The sequence below is a fragment of the Brachyistius frenatus genome, unplaced genomic scaffold, assembly GCF_029030835.1.
Source record: "Brachyistius frenatus isolate BFR_SWC_R1_liver_20210118 unplaced genomic scaffold, ASM2903083v1 Contig_64, whole genome shotgun sequence".
Lineage (NCBI taxonomy): Eukaryota > Metazoa > Chordata > Actinopteri > Embiotocidae > Brachyistius > Brachyistius frenatus.
In genome coordinates this window covers 1,439,847-1,460,323 of record NW_027210663.1, presented here as the reverse complement: position 1 = coordinate 1,460,323, position 20,477 = coordinate 1,439,847, and the positions used below count along the sequence as shown (strand labels likewise).

The following is a 20,477-nucleotide window of genomic DNA, read 5'->3' as shown; positions in this document are numbered from 1 at the left end:
GTCTGTGGCCGCACACTTTTATTTGGTTTTAATGAAACTTTATTTGGTATTTAACTACTAGTGGTCGAGCTGCGAAATGTATGATGCAGACTCCAATGTCATCAGAGTGTCTGCTAACAATGACGGCCAGAGATTAACTTGTGACAGCTTTCATAAATCCATTTCAAAAAGATGCATGATAATATTTGAAAGATATCGGTATCAGTAGATAAAGGCTTTATGATTAAATAATGGCATTAACCCAAAATGAACATTTCTGTCTATAGGACAGGCCAATAAAACATCGCTTTGATTGTATACGCTCGATGGGAGACTAAATACAATATATCAAACTTCTACATGTCACTAAAACATCACTATTGTGTTATTGTCACCTAAGAGAAATTACGGTCACACATATAAGGAGGGCTGTGGTATTATTTACACATAGATATTGTTTTAGCCAAAGTCAAACCATCCAAAACATTATTTTCCTGTTGTAGTTTTGATCTGTGGTGAATTTTTATGACTAACTGGCAACCTTGGGCTTCTTCATCTTGGACGACCGCTCGACATCCTCTGGCACTGACATGTTCAATCATCGCAGGTCTACGGGGCTGTAATGCCGCCTGCCTAGTCCAGATTAGCCCACTTACATAAAGTCCATTTCAGACATTTTAAAAATAACGCAGAACAAACGCCAAGCTGGATCAACACAGTCATTTATGGAGGATAAACTCCAGAGTGGTTACATACATTCAGAAAGTAGGAACGCAAATACAGAAACAGAGAAATCCTGCTCCTGCAACTGGGCCCCGTCTTCCTCTTTCCATGTGTTGTTGCATAAAGAGGTTTATGTAATACCAGCATCATTAATTTTCATTTACATCATCTTATTGTATCCTGTTTCTCTGCGCCCAGAAAATTTGTGCCTCCAACTGTTCATAGTTTTGACGATTTAATAAAGATTTTTGCTTTACTTAAAAAAAAATAAAAAATAAAATAGAAGATTGATTGATGATAGTAAACTGAATATTTTTGGGTTTTGGTAGATACAAGCAATTTGATGATCAATATGTTAGCTGTTAGCTTAATCTTTGGGAAATTGTAATTAATATTTTTAACTGTTTTCTTACATTGTACATTATACATTTCTTACATTATTAGACCAAATAAAAATGAATGAAAAATCTGGCAGATGAATTGGTTATAAAAAAAGAATCATTAGTTGTTGCTTAATCTCATTTTCCCATTACCAATTTTGCACATCAATTTCAGGACGCTGTGTAAAGCATTGATGTCTGTATGCTCTAATCTGCACTGTGATAAAGTTCCTTGTTATTTCCACTAGCTGTCCAGACCTAAGATTGTTCAACATAGTACTAAAGAGGGCTCTGTGTTTTTCTGATAAACGAGTGTATACGCTTGCTTTATTTCAATTAATTTTATTATAAAGGCCATACTATGTGTTATTTCAGGGAAATTGCACTTAATGACATTTAGGAGGACTTAGGAGCAAATAAAAGTACTGTTACTTGGGAAAACTAGTAACCATCAGAGTAACAACTGAAGTTAGATTATTTACAAGTAAGGACTTGCTTGGTTAAGAAAAAAATACTGTTTCTCTCCCTTCTTTTAATTAATGTGGAGATGACTGACATCATTTCAGCTCTGTCATGTAAACTTCCTTAGATAAAGACGCAAATCAACAGATGTTTTTATCATCTGCTTGTGTCGTCTCCTGAACAATCTGACACACACACACACACACACACACACACACACACACCAAGGCAACAATATCTCCAATTTGTATCTCTGTCCACAAATTTCCCTATTCTTGATAAGCAGTTTCACTCAGCTGCTTTCTCTAAGATGTTTTAATGTTATTCAGATGATAAACAAAGGCGTTCCTCTTGCTGTCAGGAGGTTGCCGTCGTGTTTTTGAGTGCATGTGTGGAACTTCTGAGTGTGTATTCTCTCGATTGTTGTATATATAAAAGTATGTGTCCGTGTACGACTTAAAGATAAATCATACGAGATGACTCATTAGGCTCATTACACTGAGCTGACATCATGAATTGTCTTTAAGGTACAAGCATGCTCACCTCCTCGCTTTTACCTGAGGAAAATCATCTGTTGTTGAAACAGCAGTTTTGTCCACATAAAATAAAAGCAGTCTTTTTTCAGGGGAGTCATCTTCTCTCTACTTCTGCCTCTTTTCATTAGGCTTTGTGAATGACCATGAATATTTACATACAGTTACAAAGTTAACTTCAGTATTTACATTCAACAGAAAGGCAGAGGAATAACTGTGCGTGCGTGTGCGCGCCTAATAGCACAGTGTCAAGTGACTCTGATGTACTGACTTCAGACCAGCTTTCACAACTGGATCTGAGTGCTATTGGCTGCTGATGCAGTTTGAAAGCCAATCCCTAACACCGATAAAAAGAAAACGGGGCTGTAAGGCCACGGACGCTCTTGCTCATCTCAACCTCCCGCTGTAGCTTCAGCCATTATTCTGCTACAAACAACGTCACGAGGGGACGTCAGCAGACAGGTGATAGAGCAACAGTAGACCAGCTTCTGGAGGGAAAATAATGGCTGAAAGTAGCACCATCAATGTATCCAAATGTAATGGGGTAAAAGTTATGAAAGAGTGGATTTTACTCAATATTACTTCAGAGTACTGTACTGTGCCTGGAAGATCAGTGTTTCCATGCATCGCTTCTATAATTGATCTTATCAGGAAGGATGCTCAGTTGATGAGCCACACTGCGTATTGTTAGCTTGACTGACAGACACTATTTTCATGTTTTTGCCAGAGGGTACTGTTTATAAGTACCTCCTGACTTTAAACCCACTTACACATTGTACTACCCTTCAGATCCCCCCCACCCCTCCAACACACACACACACACACACACACACACACACACACACACACACACACACACACACACACACACACACACACACACACACACACACACACACACACACACACACACACACACACACACACACACACACACACACACACACACACACACATATCCAAAAAAAGTATTTTATTTTTTTATTTTTTTTATTTTTTTTAATGCTTCACACTAAGTCTCTTAAGCAAAGCCAGCTGCCGGCACTCTTGTGCATAATCCTGGCGAGGGAGGCTGCGACCTCATATTCATTAGTGTGGTCTAGTGGCACGGAGACACTACACCGACTTTCATTACCCAGTGGACTTCATTACTGGCATGTGTTACCTTCTTGAAGGGTACACTCACTGTGTTTGGGTGAATTCTTGTACAGTAATGTACAGACAGTCACATGAAGATATGGCTGCTATCAGCAGGAAAAAGAGGAAATGAAAATGTGCACGCTCACTCATTAAATATGGTCATTCCCATCAAGACGGTCTTTATGCTTGTCGTGAAATATCTTCTTCTGACCTGCCGTTTATAATAATCCCCCCCCCGCCCCCCCAAACATTGGGTACACTTGTCTTATTTCATGAAAAATCCTTTTTGAAATATTCCTCTTTGTTGTCATTCTTCCTTCTACTGTCTGATTTAAATTAAATTACTTTATGATTGTGTTTGCCTGTAAACATACTATATCTTTTACATTTTACATTCTTCTTTTTGTTGTGCTTCTGTAGGAGCGTGGAAGTGGCATGGGGAAGCTGGAGCCAATCTCGCCTGTGAGCCCGGTCCACATGGACCAGGACTTGGATCTGGTGCCAGCTCGCTTCTCCAAGGAGGAGCTGATCCAGAACATGGACCGCGTGGACAGGGAGATCACTATGGTGGAGCAGCAGATTTGCAAGCTTCGCAAAAAACAGGTCTGTACAAGTACGAATCCGGTTGTAACTTCACAACTTTATATTGGCTTGCTTTGTGTTAAGCGATTGACGAATGATGCTATCTCCCGCTTGGTTCCTTGTTTTTAAGATGGATTTATTTCTTTCTGCAGGGAAATTATTTTGGCAGTCGGGCCCGAGGTGCCTCCTGATTAATATTCCTGTCGGAGTTTTAACTTCTTGATTGTTATAGCACCTTTAAAGCATGAGTTGGATGTCAATGGGAATGTGTGCTCCTTTACATATTTGTCTAGCTACTGAAAGGAAGACAAATAATGAGCTCCACATGACTGTTTTTATGTTCTGTCATTCACGTTGTAGTCAGAAGGTGGCAGTCACAACAAAGCTGGGTTTTGGAGGGAAAGTGGCCTTTGAGATCACAACATCTGATTTTATTTTAAATTCTAGATAATGTTAATTTTGCTATCTAGGAACTCCAGCACTGCTTGACATGCAGTTATATTTTCCCTGAGGTATTATTTTGTGTACAGCCTGTGAGAAATGAAGACAGTTGGGTAGAAGCCATTTTAAGATGTCATTTATGTGACTTGTACACAAATTCTGACAAGGCAGATGAGCCTAAAAACACTTGAGAGGTACAGATGTGTTTGTTTGTCATGCCTGTAGAAGTCCTTGCCAGTGTTGGTATCCTTGTTGTATTTTCTTAGTGCAGTTTTTCATTTGTTTATAATGTGGGGTTTTCCAATGTGATTTCCCCTGCCAGGCTTCAGTTGGCATCAGAGCAACAAAGTCTTAAATAGGTTTCGCTGTGTTGTAATCGCTGCATTCAAGCTTGTAGCTGTTTGTGCTCAGTGTGCAGTGATTATGTACGAGCACTCCTCCAGGCATCTGCATTTCTTTTTGTCTTCTCTCCTCTGTGTCTTTTTATTTAGGAGAAAAGTAGGTTAAAAATATATGTGGCTATAAATAACAGCTTCCCTGGGGGAGGAGTAGGATTATGGTGGAGGTTTTGTGACTCCTAAACCACTCATATCCCTGCCACACTGTCTCCCTTTTGGCTGCTTGCAATGTTTAGGAAAGAAACTGTACGGGTTAGCTTTGCCTCTCTTCGACCCAAATCTTTTCCTCCACAACACACAGCAATACGTTAACATATTGTTTATTGTACTCATTAAAAAGACAATCATCATTTAAAATCAGCATTACTTTACTTTATTGATGACAGGTACATTTGTAATTTTGTCTCATCTGACAGTGTTTAAGATAATAGACATTCAGATTGATGAGCTACTTCACAGCTTAGACTTGAGGAGATCCCTATTCATGACTATTGATTTGATAACCTTAGAATATTGATTATAAGAAGCTCAGACATTTGAGTGGGAAGTTTTAACTGAAAATGACCCAAAGCAAAAAGCCACTCACCTCTCCGTTGACCATCCTCTGGGTACCCAACATAGACTGTATATGGAAATGGATGTCATTTCCAAGTCTAAAAAGTGAAGCAATGCAAAGGCTCTTTAAAGTGCAATACCACTGAAGGCCACTAGGGGCTGGCTTCAAAAACACTCTAGGCTCAAATAGACTTACATTCAAAAAGCATCAACTTATCTCATAATATACAAAGTCAACAAAAAAAAAAAAATGTCCGCAAGTCATACCGGTGTTATTAGCTACATAAAAAAAAAATGTGCGGGCAGAGTGTCCTCGGGTTCTCAGTCAGATCAACCCCTCACTTCCCTTGTCCAAATATGGTCACTTCTGGCTCCAAAAATCAAGATAGCGACACTCATGGTGGATTGCCACTTGGAACACAGCTAGTTGTTGAGAAAGGCCTCCAAATACAAACAAGACGAATGCTAAGTGTTTACATTTTTAGTCTTTTTTTTTTGGCCAAACTAACATAAATAAACTATAGCTGATAAAATCTCCTGAAATATGCAAGTCCTGTTTTTCTTTGTTAATAGAAAATATTGTGTGAAAGAAATCTGGGTATTTTACCAAGTTGTGACAAAGACCACAATAAAACTGGCTATTTCATTTCAACCTTGGTGTTCTTCTGAACGATGAAGAACCTTTGCTCTGTCGCTTACAAGCACAACTCAAGATCCCTCCCCTCACTCAGTCTTCATACACACAGTGTTTTTATGGATATTTTTACAGTGCAGCTCTCCTCAAGCATTAAAACATCTGGACTAATTAAGTGGCATGATAAAACTTTATTTAAAAGAGTTCTGGCAGAGCTGGTGAACGGGCAGGGCTTGGGGCTTAGGTTACAGCCAGCGTGTGTCATGTCAGCCTAGCCTAGCTCAGGATGGCTGGTTTATTTTTTTTTTACTCTGTGGTGGGTTTGGAAAGAAAAGGGGGGCAAATGAAGAGGGGAGGGGGTGGGGGGGGTCTATGGGAATGTCTGCGTTTCCCTCACCAGATGCTTATCCAGAGCTATCATGGCACAAGATGATCTATCTTGCTCTGCTCTCATGTGGATCCCCTGGAGGCTGCCTTTTCCCCCTCTCTGAAGCCCCTGTTAGTAGATGAGTGGGGGGTGACTCAACTGTAGATGAGCTGTATGCACGCCACTCAGCAACACTTGGCCTCCAGACAGCTAATTACAGCTGAATACACTCTGCTCTTGTCTTGCACTTACAAAAATGTGTGTAACTCTCGTGCTGATGATAATCAAGCAACAAAACTTAATAATAATACTTTCTCACAAACGTTTTGGCTTCCCCCTGCTCCGTGCACATCACCGTGCTACTTACCATTCAGGCTCAACAAGAGCAGCCTCTGAACTTTTCGATAGACCCTCGTAGTTTGTGTCATGCATTTGCATTTACCCTTTAATTATTAGAGTATGGGAAAAAAAAAATTGTGATTTGAATGGTTTTTGTTTGGGCACTTGAGACCTTTCATGCCCTGAAGAAGTTGAGATTATTATTAAACATCAGAGAATACCAGCTGCTGAAATATGTTTTTGTCAAGCTTTTACTGAAAGTCTGTCTCTTTCATAAAGTAGACTTGTAGCAGATACATAAACTTAAAAGTCCCTTCAATAAAATGTGTTTATCCAGATGATTTTGTACATCAATGTTCATCAGTGTTCTTGTTGACATACTAATATACCCAGGGCTAAGGAAAACCAAAGTTTTAGCACTTTAAGAGCTGCTAAAACAATTAACGCACGCTTTCTGTGTCACATCAGAAAAGCCTGTGTAATAAACTGTTTGAATCATTTTTTACTCATTGTTTCCCACCTTCATGAAAGGCAGACGGAAGTGGCTACTTCCACATTGTAAAATGTGGGAGGATTAATGACCTTGTCTGATCCATTTATTCAGATAGCAGTCCCTCGCTAATGCTCTTGGGTTGGCTTTTTAAATTTTTGATATCTATCCAACATGCCAAAGATGTAAATACATGTAAATATATGTAAATGGACTGCCAGAGTCAAACACTAGCATTTCTCTCTATAAGCTATTTAGCTTCTTTCTGCACACATTCAACAGAAGACTGACGGACAAGAACTGACCAAAACAAAGGCTCACGGATATCAGCCATGGTAGAATCTCTCACCCCTAAATTACTGCCTTTTGCTCGGTCTTCACCGTAGACAGTATTTCCTTAAATTCTCTGTTGCTGGAATACAGTCACAAGTAATGGTTGGTGACATGCCAGGGTGACTAATAAGTTAAGGGAACCACACTGTTTTCCAGTATTCGTCCACGATTCACTCTCTTTAGTTTTCCCTCGTCTGTCTCTCTTTTATTTTTTTTAATCTCTCGCTGGATGTTCCAGCTACACAGCAGGCATTGGCTTTGTTTACAGGCTGTTGTGGTAACTCTTTGATTAACCGGACCCTGGGGAGCTAATAGCTATTACAGCTAATAGGACAGTTGGTGTCATCCCTGCTGGAGAGCTGAGGAGGAACGGTTGATCTAACACGCGTGCGCGCGCACACACACACGCACACACACACGCACACACACACACACACACACACACACACACACACACACACACACACACACACACACACACACACACACACACACACACACACACACACACACACACACACACACACACACACACACACACACACTCTAATCTCGCAGCAGAAGTGTGTGAGCCACAGATCTTCCTGGAAGATCCAGGCCCTTTTTTGGAATTTGTTTAGTGAACTCATCATCTTTGTGTGTGTGTGTGTGTTTGTGTGTTACAGCAACAGCTCGAGGAGGAGGCTGCGAAGCCTCACGAGCCAGAGAGGCCCATCTCACCGCCACCCAGCGAGGCCAAGCACCGCAGCCTGGTGCAGATCATCTACGATGAGAATCGGGTCAGTACAATATATACGCACGCACGTCCACCACTCTAGCCTGAATTTGGTTTCACTTGCTCATGTATGCTGTATGTTGAATAACACAAGTAAAGAATGGAAGAGGAGATGTTTCAGCTTTGTTTCACTGAGCAAGACAAACAAGGCCAGGCTGTTGCATCTCCTGGATATTCTCTGTTGCCTCGTGTAGTTATCTCATTCTGATATCAGAGATAAGGCAACTAGTCAGTATTGGAGATAAAAACAGTATTTGTAAGATAAACTAAGCCCCTCTAAACCCTACTGTACTCGACTCTACTTGCGTTTAGTACCAGGTACTCTTGTGGACTCTCTGCAGATAGTAGCCCCCTCAGTGCAGCGTTGCATGAAACTCTCATCTTTGATGTAACACAAATACAAATAGTGAAATTTATTCACCTCCCAATTATTCACCAGTTCAATGATTTTTTTTTTCTTCTTTTTTTTAAAGGTTGCCGCAAAAGTAGCTTGGCTGGTTAACAATAGTGACACAGTGATTTTGATGATTCACTCTGACCAATCAGTGGTCTGCAGTGTTCTCGCGTCACCTGTTCATATCTCACTCACTTGGAGGTGATGCCACTAATTGTACCATACACCAGGTGCAATCCACAACTTATGCCAAAGTAAAACCAGAAAAAGTGAGTAGAATAGAGGCAAACCAAGCTGGTCCTGGCAGTGGAAAAGGGGCTCTTGATTACCAAGCAGGGACCACAGAGAGTCTCTGATTTTACCATGAGTAAGAGACCAGTGCTTTGTAGGCCTTTCATTATATTTTTCAATACATTTAATAGACAACGTAAACAAAGTGTTGACAACTCTTGTAGTGTGTATTTTAGAGAGCACAAAACTGTGGCTTTGAAGAGACAAATGTCTGTCTGTAGCAGAAGTGTTTTCTTGAAAATCTGTCTTTTTCATTTACCTTGTTTAATGAAATTCTTGGGGGGGGACGACAATCCTTTCCCCCAAAAACAGAATGTGTCACAAAGTATTCATGTCATACCTGACCCTCCTACTCTGTACTGTCTGACTCTTGCCTAACATAATAAGCTAATAAAGGTCATCATAGCAGGCACGATGAATCACTTGTATGCACATGAAAACCTGCACCCATTAGAAGGTGACTCAGATGCACACTGACACAAATATTTGTTTTGTTTTTTCCAAGCATTACAAATGTATCATTCTTTCAGCAAAGACAAAACAGCAGCGTTAAGGTCATATAAAGCTGTTAGGAAGTGTTACATTAGTCCAAGTAACAGCAATAAGTATAAGCAGCAGAGCTGTGTGTAGATTAACTTCATAATGGAGTGATTCTCAGTGCTCTCAGTCCACCTAGTGGTTAGAGGCACAAGTTTCCTTTTTTATGGGGTTTGGCATTTAAAGCAGGGAAGTCCTCTTTCACTGCATCAGAGCCTATATTTAACCTGTATGGGGCCTGAAGCCCCCTGTGGGAATCACAGGTTAAAGTTAAAGCTCTTGAATGTTTTGAACACACATTCAAGACAGATCATGTGTATTGAATGGAAAAGCAGTGTAGGATGTTGAAAATGGAGATCCATGTTTAAAACCCATTAGCTGGCAAACAAAGGTAGGTAGGTAGGTACAAAGCATTCAGTCATAAAATGTCATTGAGCAAGAGACAGTTCTAGAAATGATGGCATGACACTTTGCTCTAACCTGCACACACACTACCCGATGAGCACAAAAAACATGTAACGGCACAGGGATTGTCCTTCATGACTCACTGTCATCATGCACACATTTCTATGGCAGGACAGGACATTGCAGATTGCTTGAGACTTCTCTAAAAGGCTGGAAGTTTGAGAATGACTCGAGGCTTACTCCACAACGTAGTCTGACCTCGGCAACACTCCCCACTTCCCTCTGACTGACAGGAAGTACGCTGGTCCACTGCCCTGCCACACCAACCCTCTCTCCCTTAACCAGCTTCTGTTCTAGTTTCCCCATTCAGATTTACTCATCCACTCATTTTCATATCCATTTTTAACTTGACTTTTAAAGATTTGTGTTGCTATTAATCTATTCCTAAATAGTCTTGATTCACTGGATGTAAACTGTGGCTATCAACCTGCCATTTCCTTCCCTTCTGCTATCTGTGTGTTACTGTTTTTAAAATCCCTGTTGCAATAGGAAACAACAACCAACTTCTGAGCTAGCAACCCACACGCTGAAAATGGCAAAGTTTAGCGAAGATTTGGATCATGCAATAAGGCCTGCTTCGTTCTTTTCGGTCTTTAGTGAGTATTTGGCCATTTTACTGCTCGGGCTCGCCTCCCCACGTTGTGTAAATGTTCCACTAAAACAACTTCAACCTCCAACACTATTGTACAAGGCTAGTGTCGCTGCATCCCTAGCTTAGCGCTGCCCGAGATGATTGTGACTGGTTTAAATTAATGCAAACAAACTAAAGGGTCCCCCCCCCCCCCATACTATCATGATAATGGGCCCAGTACAGCGTGTTGGAGACACTGTAGGTCTGACTATGCAAGACTATTTCCTTATTAATTATCATTACATAGGCTCCGTTTACCCATGTCTTTTAAAGCATTTCAATTTAGATGAATCCAGATGATATTTAATACACTTGTATTTCTATTTGACCACATGTTTGCATCTCCCATTTGCCAGATCAAAGCAAGCTTCCATACATCTTGGTTTTCAATGACTGCATTTAAAAATGAGACCAAACCCTGTTACAGCCCAGAGGTCGGTCGTCATGCACCCAAAACCCTAAAAAAAATGCAAAAAGAAGCAGTTCAGCAATTTGTTTTAAACAAAAGTTGAGGTAGCTTGCCACCAATCTGTCAACACTCTCAAACAAATACATAGATGATAGCTGATGTCAGTTTAGCTGCCATGATCCCTTTACACAGACCCTGTAAATGCCCTCTTCTACACATCACTATCCTACATAATTACATGTGGAAGGAGTAAAAACAATGCATGCTTCCTGAAGCGACAGCATTTACCTGACAACATCTGGCTTTAGTCCTTCTTGAATGCATTTAAACTTGTTTTTGGTATCGGATAGCTATCCTTTCTGCTCAAGACACGTAAAATAGCTGTGGCTTGTGTGTATTTGTAGATATATTTAGTACAGTATGTATACATTTTAAGGTACATTTGTTTAGGCACCTACCTATAATCAAAGCGGCCTCAGCTCGTCCTTGTTGAGCTGGTGTCTCTACGGTGTCATCTGTCCCTCCTGGGCTCGGTGTCACCAGCTCGCCGAGACAGGGTTACAGCCACATTTCTACTGACAGCCCATTGTCAAACCCCGAGGATGGCTCACCTCAAGTTCCCTCTTCTCATATTTGGAACATGGCAGTCATGGACAAGAACACAAGAGACAGCCCTACTGAGGCTGCATTATTTTAACTCTGATAGCTCTGCTGAATCCTGGATTAAGATGGCAATGTCTCTTTTTTTTTTTTTGTTTGCCTTTCTTTGTTTCCCCTGTTTTCTTTTCTGTGTTGCTCCAATGGGAGTTTCAGATTTCTGTGATTGTACTTGCATCCACTGTGCTTTTTCATAGGTTTAGTTTGAGTTTTCTGATATTAAATGTTATATTTAAGGGGTCTTGTGACCTGCTGGAGAAATGATCTTGATTCAGTTGCTAATCTCACAGCCCTGTAATGCCTCTGCCAGAGTAGCAGTCCTGTGTGCTGCCACAGGGGGGCACGGTTGAAATATTGCAGCCGCCTCTTTGCTTGGGTCTGGTGAGGTTTTGTGTGTGTATGCGGTGGAGACGGATGGAGAGGGCAGTCATTAAACCATCAGCTCTGTCTGTATAATTAACCACGCAGACAGAGCGATAGCACAATACTCTGTGCAGCTTCTTTTGCGTCTCGCCCCTCCCCCTCTCTTCATTGCTAAATGTGTCGTTCCCACTATTTGATTCTTCATGAGTTTTGAAGTCAGCATCATGTAGTCTTGTTTTTAAAATTTGCTTAAAGAAGCACAGCTAGGAAATGAAGTGAAATCCTTGAGGCTCTCTGTTCCCCGAGGATGAAAGGATGCTTTTAATAATTGCTGCTCATTAACTGCTCCTGTAGTGAGCAAGCTCTCTGAGGCAACACTATGCAGCCTGTTACACCTGCTCACTGGTGAGGAAGCAACAGGAATGACTGAAGGAAGAATAGCAGCAGCATTTTTCCTGTATTTGCATTTAAATGAGACGTATTGCATGTGGAAATATTGAGCATCTGTGCTTTTCTTTTAACCGTAAATGCACAGGGCACTTTTAAAGACGGGAGCCATGTCAATTTGCTTCACTCACAGGTGACCCAGTTGTAAGCTGGTGTTGACTCGCGGTGAGCTGCGTGTGTGAGCTTCTCTGGGGTCTTACATTCTAGTGTGTTAGCGTGAGCCTTGTATAAACTCAGAAGTAGATCCCAATCACCTCCTGTGTTCGCACTCCAGTGGAGACGGAGTGAAATGGACAAGGAAGCAGCATGACCCGGTGGGTGATGAGGAATAAAGGTTGACACGCACACAGGCACTGGCAGCTTCAGTCTTTGTTATCACATCTGAAATTTCTCACACATGTTCCTCTCCATTCACCCCTCTTCCACCTGTACTTCCATCCTGCCTTTGAGTGTCTCAGCGGCCGGTCTCACTGGTCATTGGGGGAAATAAACTGAGATGGAAAGCAATAGAGCATGCGGCGTGTCACCAAGGAAGCTCTGTTTGATCGATGAAGCAGAGCGATCATACAGAGTGGAATGACAAGAAGAGTGGAGCCAACACTGAGAGGGGTAGTCTGGGACACTGCTTGCACATTTGTCTGGTGGAGCTAAATATAAATGTATGGAGGAGCAGAGTTGTAGGGAGGTCATCCAGAGACACAGATGGGAGGTCTTTTTTGCTGCCCATCTTCATGCCCCAACACCTCTCCCTTCTTACTCTATTGTAGTAAGTTTGTTTTTGATTGTTGTATGTAGAGGTGAGATCCTTCTCTGTCTTTCATCAGATGTCTCTTATTAGATGAACACCAAAGCCCTACAGCCCCCCCTCCCTGTTTTTTTTTTTCTCAAGTCTTTCACTCCCACTCACTTTTTATTCCACTCCCACTTGCTTTTCTGCCTGCCTTCTCTTTCTCTCTCTCTCTTTCTCTCTCTCCGCTCCGGGGAGGTGAGTAATGTTTTTTTTTTTTTTTTGGTGTTTTTTTTTTTTCTGGGTGAAGGGAGAAGGGAGAGGGGAGGGTAGAGGGGGCTGAGGCAAGGAGCTGTGGCCCAGCTTGAGTTAAAAGCTCTAATAATAGTCAGTGCATCCATCTCTCCGTTTCTCCATGCATCCAGCCGTCCGTCCATCCATCCGGCAAGCAGTGATCAAGTGAGCATGTTCACTGCGTTGCCGTGGTGATGGCAGAGGTGCAGGCGGCCGGCTAATGTACTACTTCTGTTTGTCTTCCACCAGAAAAAGGCAGAAGAGGCTCACAGGATACTGGAGGGACTGGGACCCAGGGTAGAACTGGTGAGTAGAGACTTTTGATTTTATGTCACAATTCTCTGCTTGTAATTTTCTTTTTCACACTGTTCATTTTTGCAAGGTCACATTAGATGAATAAAGGATGATGAGGCGAGAGGAGGAATAAGCCTGAATGTCCCCATTTCTTAAGAGCAATGAAGTACACACTTGATTACTTCCCCTTAAAACTGTATGACACAATATGGTTGATATGTAACTTTAAAGAAGGAAACTTCTATTACAGTAAAATGTTAAAGGATTGCTTGTTCCTACATCTACTTTCAAAATTCTGATACTGTGATAATAATTCTCAGACTGGTTTTTGTTGTCATAATATATTTTTCAGTTCTTTGCCTTTGTCAATAATTTGCTGACGCATATTATCTGTCCATCTTCCTGTCCATCCATCTTGCGCTCACTCTCACAAACAGTCATCCACTGAATTTGATCATTTGGGTCTATTTGATGAATTATCTGTTGAGCCTGTGCAAGATGCAACACAACAGGTTTTGCTCTCTGAGGGCTTTCATTTAGTGACCTCTCTGGATTCAATTCAATCGGGTGATTGGACTGCCATTAATCAATAGCTTTGTGTCACTGTGGTTATTTCTTGGGGTCAGGTCAGAATCATGTTCAAGACATGTTGGATTCGACACTGTCAAACAGCCTTTGTGTTGCTGCTATTTATAATCTGTTGCGCAATTGTAAATATGGCTGATTCTTTTTTTTTCATCTGGTTGTTTCTTCTCCTGTTTCAGCCTCTCTACAACCAGCCTTCTGATACCAAACAGTACCATGAGAACATCAAAATGTAAGTCTGTCTCTACTTATGCCTCATTTATAATGTTTTATTGTACACAACCGCTAAAGCATAGATATAAAATTGCTGAAGAGTTGAATGGTTGAAATCTGAGCTCCGGTGGGACTGTTTGATGTGCAAATTATGTCACTACAGATTTCTGAGATGGATGTGTTTTTATAGATTTTAAATACAAATATATTATATTTTGAAATATATTATCAATTATAAATAATGCATTTAAAACTACAATGATTTTCTTTATTGACCAGATTACACCAAACTCAGATTCATTCAACAAATCTGGATCATGAGAATTTTTGAACCTCTCAAAGGGTAACAGACTTGAAAAGGTTGAGAAGTCAACTTGTTATTACATTATATAAATGATACATATGCAGTCATTACAATTTTTGTTGTATTCTCTTTATGGGTCTTGGCAGATCCTTGGATTTTTTATTTTTTTTTAATATAAGAAATTGAATCTTGGTAATTTAAGCAGCTCTTACTTCCTGTAGTGGCTGTATATTGCATCAGTGAGAGAGACTTGCTACTTGTCTCCACCCCTGTACTTTAACCCTCCTTTCCCCCTTGGCAGAGTGCAAAGAATTACATTTCAGAGGGGGATATGAAATTGTCATTATGTAAACTTAGTAATGAAACTCACTGGAATAAACGTGCGGAATGATGGAGGCTGCAGAGGGTAAAGAAGAAAAATGCAAACGCCTGGTGGGAAAGGATGTGAACTGTCATTGAGAGTGTGTTTAATTTGGAAGTGACTCTGCACAAACAGTAGCACTTAAATTAGCAAGCATATTAATCTATAGGCAAAGAAAATGCAGTGATTTTTATTTACGTTCAGGTTTTGTTAATTCAGCAGTAAGGGGAGTAGAAAGTAGACACCATTGCATGGCGCTGCCATGTCTATCAATAAGGCTTATATCCATCTGTAATCTTTTAAGCACCATAATTCACTGAGGCACATCAAAAGGCTTTAGGAAGGTTATAATGGCTTGCCCTCCGCCGTTGGCACTGTAGTCTGGGCACAGTTTCATACCGCAAGATGTGTGACCTCTTTGCCGCACACTGCTGTCTTCACTCCTTTTGATCTCTGCACCGTTTGATCAGTATTATTACCTCAAAGCAATTAACTGAAAACTGTCCTCTCTCCCTCTGTGTGTGTGTGTGTGTGTGTGTGTGTGTGTGTGTGTGTGTGTGTGTGTGTGTGTGTGTGTGTGTGTGTGTGTGTGTGTGTGTGTGTGCCTGTGTGCCTGCGTGCGTGCGCGTGTGTGTGTGTGTGTTATTAAATACCAGTGTGTCGCTCTGGGCCAGCACAATTGACTGCTTTGTTTTAGTAACCGGTTTGATATCGTTGGCATTCATCCCTGCTCAGATAGACGGCTACCAATATCTCTGTGGAGCTCTCAGTCCCCATCCCAGTTCATCTCCTGCACACACAGTGCTTCTACTTCTCAGCTGATGATGAATTTGTCAATATGCTTTGCATATGCAGACTACTGTGAGGACAAATTCAACCTTTGAAGGTCAAAAAGCTTTTGCTCAGTGCATTTGTACCACTGCAGAACATCTGTCGCAAAGTGTGCGTATAATGAATCTTTCAGCCATCATGTTTTAGAGGTATTATGCCAAATTACAGTGGTCTCCGATATCTTAGAAATGGCACAGGCTTAGAGCAGGACAAAGGAAACCTTTTGTAGGGGTTCAGGGCTGCTAATCTTTTCCTTTGCCATCTGGTGTCCAGAGGACAATGCCATCTCTGTCTTTAAAGGGCTCAATCTATCAGCCCTGTTTTTGCCATACCAAGTTAGTTCTCACCCATTATGTGCCACAATATGTAAACACCTATTCTATCTAGCTGGCTTTGGCAGCTTTTATCTTTCCTGCTGCAATGGCATGGCTCAACATGTGTCTGTTTGTATGTGTGGGAGTGTTTATGTAGGTTGGGGGTTGAGGCCATTTAGACTTAACTTGGTCTTGTTTCTGCAGATAGAGTGTTTGAAAAATGAAGAACAGGTCATCGTGCGTGTGTTTATCTCTCGAGACGCTAAATGTTATCACACTATCTTCAAATTTTCTCAAAACTCATCCACCGTCAGTAGCCCACTTCCTCGTCTCCCGTCCTTGCCTGTGACCCGAAGGACCCTGCGGCTCAGCTGAAGTGACTAATGTAGAATAAGATTACATTAATCAGCGGGGAACGTGACCTTACAAGTGACAGATTAAGTGTCAGGAATAAAACTCTGTCTTGCAGCAAAGAAAGAGACAAACTGAGTGGCTGCCTAAGGAGATTACTGGCCCTGACCTTTATTTGAAGCACTGTCGCTTGCTGTTCCCAGCACAGACAAGTTTTATAAGTTTGGCTCCCCTCGCTGTCCTTTCCACCCAGAAACAAGTTTGAGTTTATCGAGCGGTGGCATACAAGGACAGGGAGTGTGTGTGTGTGTGTGTGTGTGTGTGTGTGTGTGTGTGTGTGTGTGTGTGTGTGTGTGTGTGTGTGTGTGTGTGTGTGTGTGTGTGTGTGTGTGTGTGTGTGTGTGTGCGCGTGTGCGTGCGTGCGTATTTATTGGTGAAAGAAGTGAGATGGCGAAAGTGCAGAGGGAAGACATTGTGTACCTGAAGATCTGGAGAGCATCACACATTCGGATATACTGTGATGAAAGCCAAAGCACTGTCTGATATTGAGTGTTATCCTCACCTTATTCTTTTCTTCCTGTCCCTCTGCCCCTTCTGTTCTCTCCATGCCTCCCTTTTTCTTCTGCCCTATTAGAAACCAGGCGATGAGGAAGAAGCTCATCTTATACTTCAAAAGAAGAAATCATGCTCGTAAGCAGTGGGTAAGTCACATTTTTTGACTCTCTGCTGGGACTCAGCCCATGACGGATGGCTAGTGTGAAACTGGGCCAGCTGCTCCTTGAAGTGAGTGGCCATTTTAGGCATACCAAAGAGGAAAGGAACTCTTTGCATGGTCTGTTGTCAGTACTTGCACTGTGCCCCGGGGATGTGTTTGCTTTGTAAAAACAAAGAACATCCCTCATGCTGTCATCTGAAAGCATAATTTTATACGTCTATTGAATTCACTGTCAGCCAAGCACTATAATGATCATTGCACAGAGTTAGTCTGTGTTCGTGCCTGCCAGTGATTGAGCAAGACTGAGCCAAAGAGCATGACTATAAATAAAGCAAAGATCAATGGGGTGAGCTCTGATGCTAGAGCCGGGCGGACATCGTAAAATCAACTGGCATGACAGAAAATCTTCATTGCAAATCAAGTCCACAATTTGTTTACCAACCACAAGTTGGTTATATAGTGAGAAAATAGCTGTCTTTTAAAGACTGCAACCATGTCACAGCTCTGCTTTTGTTACATGTTTTAAGTTCATGTGATGTTAGAAATAATAGTTCAATTGCAGCACCTGTATGAAAAAGTCTGAGAGTGGTGGGCTTGTGTCCACTCTCTTCCCATGTTGTGTCTTAGTGGGGGAAGGTAGCTCCTTGTGGGCAAAGAGTGGGGAGACATCGCCTTGTGGTTTACGAGCCCAGTGAGGGTCGTGTCTCCACCAGGGTTAATGGTCTGCTTTATAGCCTGCCTGTGAGGAAGCTGGGAAAACGGTGCACTGCCGTCTGCCAGGGTTGTGACTCAAGGCTAGACTCCCCATAGAATATCAACATGACACTTTTCCCCCTCTGAACATGGGGGCAAACATGGTGGGACACACGGAAAGCTTCAGGATTCCTGGGTACAATTACAGAATAACTCAATCTTTAGTGTTACGGCAGCATAACACATCATTCTGAGCATTAGGAGTTGTCTTGTTTGAGCAGTAACTTTCAAATCTTCTGTGCAGTATATGTCTCCAGTTCAAAGACAAAGCTGAAATGTTTATAATCAAGTGGATCTGCTGTGGATTGAGATCTTTCTTTTTCTATGATCCTTCAGGAACAGAAGTTTTGCCAGCGCTATGACCAGCTAATGGAAGCCTGGGAGAAGAAGGTGGAGCGCATTGAAAATAACCCACGGCGCAGGGCCAAGGAGAGCAAGGTGCGGGAGTACTATGAAAAACAGTTCCCGGAGATCCGCAAGCAAAGAGAGCTGCAGGAGCGAATGCAGAGGTGGGATCATTTTCTCCCCTTTCACAACAGGCACTCGGGCACAATTTGTGAAACAGGCTTAATCGCTTTGATTTGTTGCCTTGTTACTGCTGCTATTGTGAAGAATTACTGTGGATTTGTGTCACTGTGCGATGTAGGTGGCTCAGTTACAGTAATATGTGGGTAGATTTGAGTGACGGGTCTTCTTTATTTTACCTTTTGTAGCCGCGTTGGGCAGCGAGGAGGTGGGCTGGCTTCATCTGCAGCTCGCAGTGAACATGAAGTCTCTGAAATCATTGATGGGATATCAGAGCATGAGGTAAGCTCCTCTGATAAAGATGGTTTGCTCCTCCATTTGCTCTCACTGTCGCCTGTCACCAAGGTGGGTTGCGTACCAAGAAATACTTAAATACTATATATTGTTACTTTTTTGTGTGATGATAAAATCCCTTTTGCTATATACTGTATTCAGAAATGTGCCCATTTTATAGCAATTGGGTCAAGTCCTCCCAAGATGCTTTAAAACAACCTACATCAATCTTTTACCTTGTAAAACTGTGCAAGTGAATTGGTTTTAAGGGAAAGGGTGCACACACCAAATATTGATTTGATTTAGGGTCATTTTTCCACTTTATTTCGCTAAATTTGTTAATTGATAAACTAATAAGTGCATAGTTTTTGGAAAACATCCTCATTTATGTATAGTGCTTAAAGCTTTTGCACAGTACTGTGTGAATGTGTACCTACACTATATATCTGTGTGTGTATATATATATTTATATGCTGTCCATAGTAATTAAGATAAGTAATAAAGTGAGCTTAGTAATAACAATAATAGGAACAACATCATAACAACATTGTCTGCATAAATGTGAATCAAGTCCTCTAGTGTCAAAGGAACATAGTTTTGTTTTACAGGCATGTGGCCTTCAATACTGGCCTATAATACAGATGGTGTGGAATGCCACAGGAACATTGTAGTAGCCAAACTAGCAGAGCGAGCCACAGCTAAATACTAGCTGCTTAAAGCCACCCCATCCCAGCGGCAAGCACAGCAGCACAGCTGCTTTCAATTGGATCGCTTCCAAAACTTTGACAGTTTCTGGCAGTTTTTACTGTCCGTCTCAATTTTACAGTCTTCCCTCTTTCCTCCATTTATAACGTGCACAGCCGACACATAGCTTCAGCTGCTGGTGCAACAGCAATCGTCGTCCGTGTACTCGTCCACTGTATTAATGGTTCCATGATGAATCTTAACTTCGTGACATTCGTAAACTTCTGCATTGACTACAAAATCACAGCCACATAACTGCTTGCAGATTTAGCTGCTTTTGGAAAAGTTTTCACATCAGAAGTGTAAATCTTGTCTAAGAAAACATTTTTTAGTGATAGGTCAAGCCCCCTGAGGCAGATTATATAAAAACAACTGGCTTGACTTTATACATACCAGCCAAACTAATGACAAGGTTTCCGTAGTTAATTTCAAACATTCAAAAGCTCCTAGTTTGCACATTTGAAATCCAATTGAAACCAGATCTGGTTGCCTGCAGTGCATTCAATTGGCACGTCTTGTCTCATCCCAAGAAATGCCTCCTCAAGATAGGACAGTGCCTTTCCTTTACCACCCTCCTGTCCAAACCCCAGGCGTTATCTGATGTTGATTTTTTTTTTCTTTGTTAAGTTGTAAATTTAAGAGTGACAGTTTTAGAGTTGCCTAAACTGCTGAGCATACAAAGCACATTGAACTTCCGGTTGTGTTTTCTGAACTCTTCCACACAAACCATTATGTATTACTACAGTAGGTTTCATATAGGTCATGTCTGCATGAACACTATGTTGTCATAAAAGAAACTATGCTTCATGGCAGAAGACTCCGCTGTACGATGTGATTTTCTCTGTGTGTGCGTGTGTACGTGCGTGCG

The 20,477-nt window shown here is 41.5% G+C and overlaps 1 protein-coding gene across 10 annotated transcripts in view; it reads left to right on the top strand.

The window, feature by feature from the left end:
• Positions 1-20,477, top strand: part of ncor2 (nuclear receptor corepressor 2) — an 85,674-nt gene that overhangs the window by 26,909 nt on the left and 38,288 nt on the right. For all 10 annotated transcript variants that reach the window (XM_069706714.1, XM_069706713.1, XM_069706715.1 and 7 more), the window contains exons 5-11: positions 3,638-3,820; positions 8,022-8,135; positions 13,596-13,652; positions 14,405-14,457; positions 17,234-17,300; positions 18,404-18,576; positions 18,781-18,874. In XM_069706714.1, coding sequence (XP_069562815.1) covers positions 3,638-3,820; positions 8,022-8,135; positions 13,596-13,652; positions 14,405-14,457; positions 17,234-17,300; positions 18,404-18,576; positions 18,781-18,874 — 741 coding nt within the window. The remainder of the gene's footprint in view (positions 1-3,637; positions 3,821-8,021; positions 8,136-13,595; positions 13,653-14,404; positions 14,458-17,233; positions 17,301-18,403; positions 18,577-18,780; positions 18,875-20,477) is intronic.